Source organism: Cinclus cinclus, chromosome 1 (genome assembly GCF_963662255.1).
Source record: "Cinclus cinclus chromosome 1, bCinCin1.1, whole genome shotgun sequence".
Classification (NCBI taxonomy): domain Eukaryota; kingdom Metazoa; phylum Chordata; class Aves; order Passeriformes; family Cinclidae; genus Cinclus; species Cinclus cinclus.
The window spans coordinates 44,273,520-44,285,773 of NC_085046.1; the positions used below are offsets into that span (position 1 = coordinate 44,273,520).

At 38.5% G+C, this 12,254-nt stretch overlaps 1 protein-coding gene across 5 annotated transcripts in view; it reads right to left on the minus strand.

The window, feature by feature from the left end:
- The window catches only part of TRAK1 (trafficking kinesin protein 1), a 62,931-nt gene that overhangs the window by 35,002 nt on the left and 15,675 nt on the right, over positions 1–12,254 (minus strand). For 4 of the 5 annotated variants that reach the window (XM_062496974.1, XM_062496964.1, XM_062496954.1 and 1 more), the window contains exon 2: positions 1,828–1,904. In XM_062496974.1, the coding sequence (XP_062352958.1) occupies positions 1,828–1,878 (51 nt within the window). In that variant the 5' untranslated portion in view covers positions 1,879–1,904. Of the gene's footprint in view, positions 1–1,827; positions 1,905–10,446; positions 10,457–12,254 lie in introns of those variants that run through there. The other variant, XM_062496983.1, reaches the window with a different exon arrangement.

Below are 12,254 nucleotides of genomic sequence, written 5' to 3' on the forward strand. Positions count from 1 at the left end.
TAAGGAACCGATTTATTACAAAGATGTGTAAAAAAATAATACTGAGAAGCAAGACACATTTACACAATTATTAGAAAAAGGTGAGAAAGCATATTCATGAAGAAATCTGCTCCAATTCTTTCTGAATACCCTGGCAGGCCTGGTGCCACTCCCTTTCATTAGTTTCAGGGTTATAGGCACAGATTTCTGAAATACCAGCATACATGGTGTTTCAAGGTTTTCTCTTTCCTATCTTCCAAAATGCTGCACTTTTCACTCTATCAACATTGTAATGCAAGCACCTGAAGCTTGCATGAATGACAGACAAAGGGTAGCTTTTCCCCCCCCCCCTCACTCAAATGTGTGAAAGCAACAGGAGGATATAATTCTGCAAATGGACACAATCTCTTATGATAACCATCATATGGAGAACAGAGAAAGGTGCTGTAAGTGCACCTATCCCTAGGAACAGAGTAATTTCATTGGAAATGATGGTCAAATAAAACAAAAAAGTTCACCAGGAGTCTTTGTTTTAATTAAGTTTGACATGTTATACACTCCCTTATTTTTCCCTTCCAAACATCCAGATACAAAAGTACACAAGAAGCTTTAAAACACTGGCTCAGCAAGTTCTTCAAGCATTTCTCCTGTGAGTGTGATGCCTGCATTTATAGACATTTGGCTACAGGGAACTGAGGGGAGGAAACAGTTTGGTAGAATGCTGCCATCATTACTAGAAGGAGCTGCAGACCAAATGCAGTAAATCTCAGCTAAACAAGGCAGAGGGAACAGGGCACAAACAAGTTAACAGACTGTATCTACAAGGTGATGAATTATTCCAGAAGTCTTTTGGGTATCACATCAGTTTTACCAGGTAATTTGTACAGAGGTGTTTGAATGGATTTGGCTCAAAGCACAAAAATGTAAGACTGTACTGCATTGAGGGGTATCCAGAACAGGTGGGAGATGTGAGAATTCATTCCCATGCTTGTTTCCTGGCAGAATTAGAGGAATAACAGACCACCCAATTGGCTGGAATGACACCATTTTTAACATTGCTATTGCAGTAAGCAAGCAATTGAGTATAAAGGACTAAAATGCAGTCAGTCATGAATTAATACAATTGTAAGAGTTTTCACCTAAAGAATTACTCACCAGCATTTTTGGGAAAATCATTGCTCAATTTTACTGCAGAAAACCAGCTAATTTTAGTCAAACAATTTATGATATTTACTGAACGTAAGCATAGTAACATGACACTTGCTTTTTGACATTTGAGTGCTAAGGATTACAAGAATACAAATTTTTGTAATAATGGTATTAAAAAAAACCACAACAACCAAATATAAGAAAAAGAAAGAAGACAAATGGAGGGTTAGATATTTTCTAATTTTGTGTCTATGTACTTCTCTGCAAAGAAATTATCTGAGAAAATTATTATGAAAACATGTCTGTGAGCTTGTTTTTATTATTTTCTGAAGAGAATATATCCATCAATAATAACACTCTTAGTTTTACATGTACTGTAAAAATGTGTCATTTTAAGATGATTCCTCCTCTTCCTCCTTCATTAGGGCAAACATTTGGCCAAGAACAAGTTACATGGCCTCAACTAAAAATTAATCAGAAGTAACGAATACATTTGACTGAGATAAACAAATGATGTTTATTTAGAGAGTATATTTACCTTACCAATGAGATAAAATGTACATACACTTAGAGCCCTTGTTCCTCCACAATGGAGGACAATCTACCAACAATCTAAACAAAGTTTAGTAGTGGTACCATGTAATTTCAGTACTACTTTGTCACATTGTGTACAGGCCCTTAAACAGATAGAATACTTGCCTCTTCAAGAAGGCGTGTTACAGCATCTATGTCATTGTATGTTTTAGTCATCTGGCCCACTCTTTCAGCACATAAAACTGCAAAGAAAAAAAGCAAAGCATTAATCAGATAGGCATTTTTACTGGGGGAGGATCACAGAATATTCTGAGCTGGAAGAACGACAAGGATCACTTAAGTTCAACTCCCATTCTTTGCAAGAAATATCTTTCTAAGTTGAGGTATGCACACAGTTTCATTTAAAAAAATGATGTCAACCTTTGGATGCACATCAAGAGCTTAAAACACAAAACAAACAAAACAACAAGCAAACAGAACTCAACACCCTCCTTCCCCAAACCCACCCTCAAAAAATCCAAGATTCTGTGATACTGATAATACAAATGCTCCTGTTGTAATAAGCACTTGCTTGTGTCTGTAGCAGAATAAACTTAAAATGTTAAAACTTTCTTCTCTGAAGAACAGTATCTTGAGTTTATTAAAAAAAAAAATCAGGAAGTCAAAACAGTTGTTCTTAGATACATAATTAGGACTCCATCATGCCACCTACTCGTATGACATGCAGTACCGTTACTCCATGAATAAGCAACTCTTGTACTGTTAGGGGCAGTGTTCATCAGAAAGAGACTATGTCTCTATATTAAGCTGATAAGAAGTGGAATTTGCAGTACAAGACAGCAAAGTATACATGCAAAATAAGAAATGGTTTTTGTAATACCCAGCCACACCTCAGTGACCACAGTATCACCCATAATAAATACTTATTTAGACTGGTTGAGATTGTTAATCACTAAGGTGGAACCAGGAGTTTGGTTACAAGGAACAGAGTATGCAGAAGTTCAGTCTACCACCACAGGTGATCCTTTAGGAAGCTACACTGACTTATCAAAAAAGTCAGCAAGTTTTCAAAAAATTCACCAACAGTCACAGGAAACAACAGCACTTCTGCTCTACCCTTCTATTAGTGTGGTTTTTTGTTTTGTTGGGTTTGTTTGTCTGGTTTTTGTTTGTTTGTTTGTTTTCTCTCCAACTACACTTTTGCCTCAAACCCTGTAATTCTGGAAAAATGGACTGTTAATGAAATTCATTGGATCACATGGACTATGAGTTATTATGCTGCTGTACCCTGGACTGTTCTTCGAGGGATTTACCCTTGGCAATGTCACTTAAGGCTCCATCTGGCATATAAGCTCATGTTCTAGTGCACTCTAAGGCGGGGGAAGAGACAGATCAGGCCTAATAGGATTTATATAGTGAGGAGAAAAAAAAAGCAGAAACTGTACAGTAATATTAGCAGGAGACAGTTTGCCACACTAAGGAAACAACACTACCTAATTCATAAAAATACAATCTGCGTATATATAAATATACAGCTGATCACCACTAAAACACATAGATAATACATCAAATGCAATAGTACTTAGATACCTGTTGAAATGTTGGAGGATATTTTTCCCTACCTAAACACCAGAAAATTGCTTAAATTATGGCAAGAAATTAAATTTCTTAATTTATTTTCTGATTTCTTGAATTCTACTTTTGTAGATCGTATCCTAAAAACATTTATAATATTTATTGACATTAAGTAGTGCCAGTGAATTCCAAAGAATGCTGTACAAAAGTATGCAAAATATAATTGCATTTATCCAAATAGTAAGTCTGAAAGTGGTAACAGTAAAAAGTTTAAGCTTCAAGTAATAACCTGACAAACATGACATATCAATAGAAAGAATAACTCTACCACTGCAGAAGTAAAAATACAGTAAATTTGTAAACTACAAGCTATATTGCCCAAAAGCAGACTAATAAGGATTCCACAGAAAAAAAATGCAGTAACTTGCAGAGAGCAGTTGCTATAATTAAAAAGGGGGTTAAACAGAAGTTTTCAATAAAAACTTCACATAAAGACAGAAGGTGTAACGTTCAGAAGACTGTTCATATACACACACACAGACCAACACCACCATAAACTCAATTTTGTTTTAAATACAGTAAGTTAATAAGTCATGCCATAAAACATCTATCAGAAATCCTGACGCCAGCATGTTTCCAATACAACTGCACACTAAATAGTTCCCTTGGTTACAACATTCCATCATTACTTTAAAATAGTATTTGACATTGTCATAAGTAAGCTCATTTCAACTCTGTACCTAGCACTAACAATCACCAATGAGTAGGACTATGGCAACCTCACACCATCTTAATTCAGGTAAATGTATAACCTTCCTAACAGCCAGGCTGATAGAAGGATGGTGTTCCCACAGACAGAATGAAGTCACTCAGCTGGGAGACTGATAAAGGTTGATTTGTGTGGATACTCCCTTGGTTATTCCTTCAGAACTTGTCAATTAAACTTTAATCTGGCAAGGCAATCCCACAGCATTATAACAGCAGACATTACCAGCAGCAAAGTAGAATCTCGTCACCAACAACTTTCATATCTAGAAATTTTCATCAAAGTTCTGTTGGTGGTTGTCAAAACGGAGATCTTCGTACACTACTCTGCCAGTGTAAAGGGGTTTCAATGCAGAAGTGTCCTTTTATGCATCCTCTTCATCCAAGTACAAATAAACTTCAGCAGAGTGCATATAATAAAATCTGTCAGTCATCTACTGTCCACACTACTACTACTATTACATGCAATACTGTGGAAACACAGAGCTACTAACTAAAATGAAGGATTTCCTTTTAGAAGGAAGGCAAACTTGCAAAAAGGTGTTGCTTCCAATTACTCAGAAATCAAGGTTTGCAGGGAAGAGAAAGTGAAAAGTAAGGGGAGAAGGGAATTCAGAATCATCATTTAAAAAAAAAAATCCCAAAAAGCATCTAAATATCTAGTTATTCAGCCTCCACAGACTACGAGATAACATTTGGCCAATTCCTAGTACAGCAGTTTTTATTTCTTTAGTGATCAAAAAAAAATCTATCAGTGAAAAAGACAGACTATTTTGAAAAAACATTTAGAGGTGTGATCAGTGAAGCATGCAGCAGAAAAATATCCCCTGCACGCCACAAATGTAATGTATCCTGGACAGTAGGTTTCTAGCCTGCTGAAGTTTCTGATGAGAATGAGAGCCCGGTAGCATTGCTGTAAAGATAAAACAAGAGCAAATGGAGGACAAGAGGCCTTGTAATGCAAAACCTACAGTGCCAAATTACTGACCTCTTTTTGCTCACTCACACATCAGTAGGTTTTTGCTTGAGGGTAAGAGGGAGCACTATGTCTAAGCACATGGATGCATGCATACAGCCAAATCAAATATACATTGCACTTCTCAGCTTATGGAGAAGGCTGATAGACAATACAGAAAGAAAGAATAAATTTTAAAAACCGCCTCACATTTTTATAAGTGCTTTGAAGCTAATGCTACAGATCTGAAACAGGAAACAAAGAACAGAGAAAGCTCCCATCATGACAGCCCTAAATGCATGGTACAGGGGACATATTTGCAGTTCAAAGCATCTGGGCTTTTTTTAAAGCCAAACATGTAAATGGACAAACACTACACAAATCAAACATTTCCTCTGCCTTAAAACACCTAGCACCATCTTCATACCATCATAAAGCCTGTAAATGTAATGGTAACCACATTTCTGCGTTTCCCAAAGTAAGTACAGCTGAAAGGATGTACCCTGTATTTATTTCTTGTCATCTAGTTAATGGAGCACTGATTCCCAAGATGAAGATGTGTTGGGACATGGAGGAACACATGCACTTTCCTGGACTGCTCCCGGAAAGTCACCTATTCATCAAATATGCTACTTAGAGTAAAGGATGTTTGCCGGAACAGGAGACAGCCACAGAAGGGAAGGGGAACAGGAATACCACTATTGGCAGCTTCTGCAATGAGCCACCACCCACCAAACAAAGAATTCAAATAGAAGGAAGAAAAAAAATAAAATACATCACCAGTGCCAGCAGTCACAGGTATCCTCAGCTCCTGCTCCCTGCATCCCTCAACTCATACTCCTCTTCTTCATTTTTGAGACCTATCAACCAAGGATAAACTAATGAAATAAAGAGAGCTGCAGCTACAGAACAGGAAAGTCCACCTCCCACTGCTCCTCTTCACTTCTATTTCTAACTACTGGGAAATGTAAGAGGGCTAACATGACACTGTAAAGTTTCACTTTTGGGGCAGATAATATTGACCTGTATAACTACACAGTCTAACAGGGAAGGCACTAGAGCATGAGGATTTCCCTACTACCAAAATTTACTTCATCAGAAACTCCATCAGGGGAAATGAATACTGTCCATAAAGCACAGACCACTTGCCAGTTAAAACCCATGCTTCTAATTGGCAAGGTGGTGAGAGGGGCCAGTGCTTTATTTCATAACAGCTCCTTACCCAAAGCCTTTAACTATGGCAAGGCCTGCTATAGTCTTGCTCAATCCTGACAAGCCCTGACTCACTAACAGCTTCTGCCTTGTTCCCCTCTGCTCACAGTTCTGACCAAATACCAGATTCAATGGCAAGGGCATTGCATCCTGAAGGTTGCACATGGAGCCACACAGAACACAAATGGCAAATCTGACTGAGCAGCCATGCTCCCTTCTGCCACTTGGCAAATGTTAGCCCTCAAAGACCCTGACAGACTGAGACTCTTCAGCTCTCGATGGATTCATTCCTCAAAGGCTATTGTTTACACTCCAAAGATAAAGCACCCACTAAAAATTACAGCTTCACTTCCAGAGACACTGATAGTTATGCTCTGGCACAGGTTACTGTGAGCATTACATCAACTTGAGCCAAGCACATGTGGAATTCTGAAACTGTGCCATATTAGGTATATCACCTTTCAAATAAACTCAGCAAAATTATACCTCAAATGTGCTGTCAGCTGTTACTGATTTTCCACAGTTAAAGATAAATATGGTAGCTTCTCCTCCAATGCAGAGGTGTTTTTGGCAGCCCTGGCTAAACTGGGGCAGAGACTTCAGATCTGCTGTTGCCTGCCACATTTGAGACAGCCCTAAGAGAATATGCCCATCCAAAGAGCTTAAAAATTTTAAGATACTACTATCATCAGAGCTTGAAGAATGTGTTTCTGAGTCACAACTTGCTAGAAATCCAAATCCTAACAGAACAGCCCAGCAGTTCCCTCAGCTTCTGCCAGCACTCCCAAAGCAGGGAGCAGGGCAGTCACTCCAGAAGGCAAACACGGAGGTCAGCAGTGGCGTGACCCTGGTTAGAGGGACAAGGAGTGGTCACAGTGCAACAACTGCTTCACAATTGTCAGGTCACACTGTGGGCGAGCCCTACAGGAGTCTGGAAGTCTGGAATAATGTTGTGAGAGATACATAGTCAGGAAGTTCAACAGACAATCCAATAGATTTGGTTTTTGTCTTCTTCAAATGCTACAGCATGGCTTACTGTAATTTCAATGGCACAGTTTCCAAAATAATCTTTGAATATTAAGCTGCAAGTACTGACTCTTCTGAAAGAATAGATTTTATCTTGCTGTTTAAGGTTACGGTTCAAGGAGTGTTTGTTTACTGCCATTTCTCTCATAGGGTATTCAAACAGCTTAGCAAATCCAATATTAAAGCATAGAAACCTTTGTTATTACTTAAATTCAGGTTCACAAAAAAACCCAAAAAAACCAACAAACCACTGCCTTCACCTCTTTTCTAAAGCCTCTGCCTAAAACCTCAGGCAGGGAGTAATTTCAAAGTTCTTCTTCTAAGTAGGACATGAACTGCATCAAATTTTCTACCGATGAATGAAAAAATCAAGTTAAAAGAAATTTCAAAAGGAGTATCCAGACACTTGTTCTTTCTATTAGCATAAACAGATCAAAAGTGGTAGCTTGGAAAATACAGACACTAAGTGAAACTAAGAAAATATGAAAAAGTCTCTGGAGAGAACACCTTAATTCTCTTAATCAGCTTAATGCCTACATCATTTACAGATACAGCTCAGGATAGCTTTTCTCTTCAAAGTGAAAACTTTATTTTTGCAGGATTATTTACTACTAGCCACTGAGTTACTGTCTTGATATTCTCTTCCATTCATTTCTTGTCAAGAAATGTCTAGACTGCAGTGACTGTAACTAGCAAATGGGTGAAAGATTTAAACCAGAATCTGAACTGTCCATCTTTATGAATCCTAAAATGAAGTTACAAGCCTGTAAGCCACACATTTTCAGCTGTCTCCTTTCTTAAATATGTGATCTTTTCCTATTCCAACTCTTTGGGAGGGAATGGTTGTGCCAAAGCTTTCAAGAATGTGACTCCTCTCCATCTCTTTTGCTCTAGCGTTCACAGATTCCAGAGCTCTGAATGGCCTCCATCCTATTGTATTTTACATTTTCTGAAAATCAGACCCCCTGGAGTGCATGATTTAAGATGTTAATAGTGATTCCAAGACTTTTTTTATTTTTTTTAATCCATCTTGAGACAGATTCTTTGCCTGCATTTACCTAAGTATTTTACATAAATAGGACTTTTAAACTACTACATTAGTAAATGGAAATGGCTGCCATCATAGGTCCTATGCAGGTAAGAGTTCTTTCCTGTCCCAGCTGCAAAAGCAAGAATCAAAACATAGCTCCCTTTCAGAAACAGCTGACCAACAAAACACTGATCAAAGGAAGCTGTCAAGTTGTCTTTTCACAGCTCAAGCTCCCTTATGAAGAAAATCTGAGTAGACACTATCAAGAGATATCCCTGAGCAAAGTTTCAGTGCAGCCAGCCCTGAGGCCAGCTTATCAAATGAAAAGTAAATATACTGCTGTCGGGCAGCTTTACAATTCCAAAGCAGTGCAGTTACTCTAGCTAGGACTGTTCTGCCCAGACCCTTATGAAGGTGCCTTCCACTCTAATCAAGAGAGCTGACTATAACACTGCCAGGCATGATGTTAGTTCTGCGACAGTCTCCAGAAACAGGACTGAGGAGAGTTACAGTATCTAAATGTCAGGACAGAGAAAAACCTCACTGTATCAAAATGACTATGGAAATACTAGTCAAGAAGTGAGTACACAACCTGCATATGGAACAGGACAAACAGTTAAGGAGCTTCAATTATACAATTTTTATCCTCTTCTTTTCAATACCTATAAATGGCTGAAGTGAAGCATATCCTCTGATTTCCCATTTCTCATACCAGATTTACAGCCAGATATAGCTAAAATATTTCTTTTGTTCAGGATGAAAAGGCTACATGCCTTTTCCATCTGCTTTACTTACAGAACGGATTGACTCACCCATTCTCCTAGAGAAATCCTACCCTTTGCAAGCACTCCCACGTGCAAAGATACACAAAACCTATATATGGTATTTCTATGTATCTGTATCTCTGCTAAACTGAGTGTGTAGGTGACATGAACGCATAGGTGCAGAAGAAACGGCATCTTTAGATGTTTCAAACACACACCGAGCTTTTGAGAGGAAGGCACTGTAGAATGACAGGGCTAAATTTATCCCAGATAGAACTCAACTTTTTCTTTTCCCCCTCTCAAAATCAGTAAGAACAGCTTCAGACTGTTAGATCTGGATGAAAGGTAAAGTCAGCAGAAAATAAGAAAAGCATGATGTATGTTTCAGCAATGATTCAATTGCTAAAAATGTAGTAATAAAATATAAAAAATATCAGCTGGCCTCTCTTGATAAGCTTCTTCTCCATCCCAATCCACAGTTTCAAATTTTCTTTTTACCAGTATTTTCTTCAGCACCTTTCTTTTTTTCACAGACACACAAATTTGAAAAGCAGATGGGATATTTGATTGTGAGGGAGTTTTTACAGGAAAATTTTATTCAATGGCATTCAAAGAGCCTGGTTCATTCACCAAGAACTCTGGGCACAGGAACTGTCAACCATGAGGTAAACAAGGATGTAAATTCACAGCACACGACATTTTCTGTGCTAACAATCCTTCAAAGCATCCTTACATCAGCTTTACAATAGTTTATTTGGAAGTAACAATTCTCTATCATAAAACTACTGCTTCAGAGCAAAATTTGCAGCACATAAAGTAACAGGAATGGGGCATTAAGCTTTTGCTACCTGAAACAGGTTACTAGATTGGCTGGAACCAGCCCTAGAATAGGTACCCATGCTATACAGCAGGTGCACAGGAGGATTTTCAATGTGTGTACATTCCCATTTCCATGAGTCAGTTGCCCATTATTTCCAGAAAGTATGACATCATTTTTGGGTTGGTTTCTATACTGAAAATTTAAGTCATAAGACCCCACACTTGGATTACTTCTATCTATGTGTATTTCAAATTCATGGATAAGCACAAAATTTCTGCTCTGTTCTAGAAGCACCTGCTGGGAATGACAACCTAAAATATACAGTTTCATAAGACACTGTGTGCATATAAAAAATGCACTACAATTCCAGAGAGAGAGATAATTTCCCAGTTTCTGTTCCATTATAAAATAAGTATTGCACAGCCTACATCTGTTGATCATGCCTTTCTTCTTTAAATATGTATGCATAAATTAAGATTTACCTAATTTAGGATATTACACAAATACTTCATCCAAATGTACTGGCTACACATGTAAATCAGAAATTTTTTCCATGTAACCCACAAATATTGCTCAAATCACTTGTACGTTGCCATGCTACTACCATGAAAGATTAAAAACAAAAGGTGCAAAGTACCTTCTTCCAAGATATCAAGGCTCTGCCTGTTAAAAGTCCGTTCCCTTTCATTTTCCTTTCCACAGTCATATTCATAGCTTTCCTCTTCGTTTACTGACATTGCTGCAGTTATCCAAGACAGACACGAAATGATGCCTTAGTCTCACAGGCATTGGGATGTCATTCCCTCGGATGCTGTATTTTTGAGGCGAGCAGAGCAAGGTCTCCACAAAGCAGGATACCATCTTTCCTCATTCACATGCTCAGCCAGGGAACTCCGGAGAGACTGAATACTTGTCCTTAGAGCAAGAGCTTTGAGTTGTACAGATGGGTGGAGGAGGGAAGAGACCATCTGTCTAATAATTACTACAAGGTTTATGTTGCTCCTCAGACCAGCTCTGACAGTAGCCAGTTTTTACTCAAAAGCCCCACTAACATATTTCAGGCAAAGTCAGTGGGCTGAAGGACCCTCCCTGACACTCCTCACATCAACAAGGCTCCCCCTCTTCTGTCCCTGCTCTTACGAGTGAAGTGGTAACTCCCCACAATTGTCTCAACACGGAAGTCTGACCCAGCCTCTGAGTGTCACACCTGGGGAAGGGTGTGCACCTGCACAGTCATAAATCACCTCTCACCTTGCCCAGCGAAGCAAGACCTCACTGGATTTGTGAACAGCCTGAGCCTGTGCACACACAGCCAATCCCACCCAGCAGAGATATCTTGATACCCAAGGCTATTGTGCAGTACAATCTGACTGCAGCATCCACCACACGCTAGAACCATTAAGTGAAGAATTAGGCTGGGAAAAGGAGCTTTTTTATTGCTTCTACAAAGAAGAGATTACACTGGTACAAAGAATTTAAATGACACATCCTGTTAGCTATCAAATACTCTATTTTCCACAGACATTTTTTTCTTCCGTTTGCTGTGGGAAAAGAAATACCTCACAAGTCCACATACTGCACCCAAGTGAATTTTCAGGGGTGCATGCATCTCTTCGTTGTTCAACAAAAAAATGAATCTCCTGTGCTTAGACCTCTTGGGTTTCCAACAAGTTTTGTTTATTAATCTTGACTACACACATAGTGCAGGCTAACTTTCTTATTTAACTTTTTGTAGCCATAGATGTTTAATGTTTGCTAAGCTGCCTCCCTTACTTGCAGTGGCAAGCAGGTGCCCTTTGCTGCTAAAGCATTCCTATCCACATCACGGGGCAAAGCATGCAAAGTGGGGGCAACTGCACAGCAAAAGCACCTCATCATCCTCTGAGGGGACATAAATGCAGGGAACAGACAGGCAAACATTACATTACAAGCCAGCAGAATGTAACAGTTCAGGTCATGTAGGAACAATTTCGCTATTACCATTTCTCTAATGGTGAGGAAGAATCGGGTAGTATGAGATGGGAAGCAGCTACTTTTACACAATAATGATGAATGATTCTGTTCTACATTTTAAACTCCAGATATTTATATGCAAACAGTGCAACAATGTTTATATAAGTAACAATCAAAGGATATGAAATACATGTAAGTGGTTCCTAAGGGAAGAAACACTCATTTCTGAATAAAGAAAGATTTTGCCACTCAAAGAAACTTGATCTTTGACTACCAAAATTTACTGCAATATTCTTGAGCAAAACCCTCAAGAACTTGGGGGAAAAAATAGGATTGTCTCTTTCTCCCCACATCATTACATTAAAATATGCAATTTTAGTAATAATGAGGATTACTTCTAGTTTCTGAAGCTTAGAGCTTTTGTGCATTCAATCTTCCTGTAACACTGAATTAACTCTTTAAAAAATACTTACAATCAGACAGTAAGGGTCT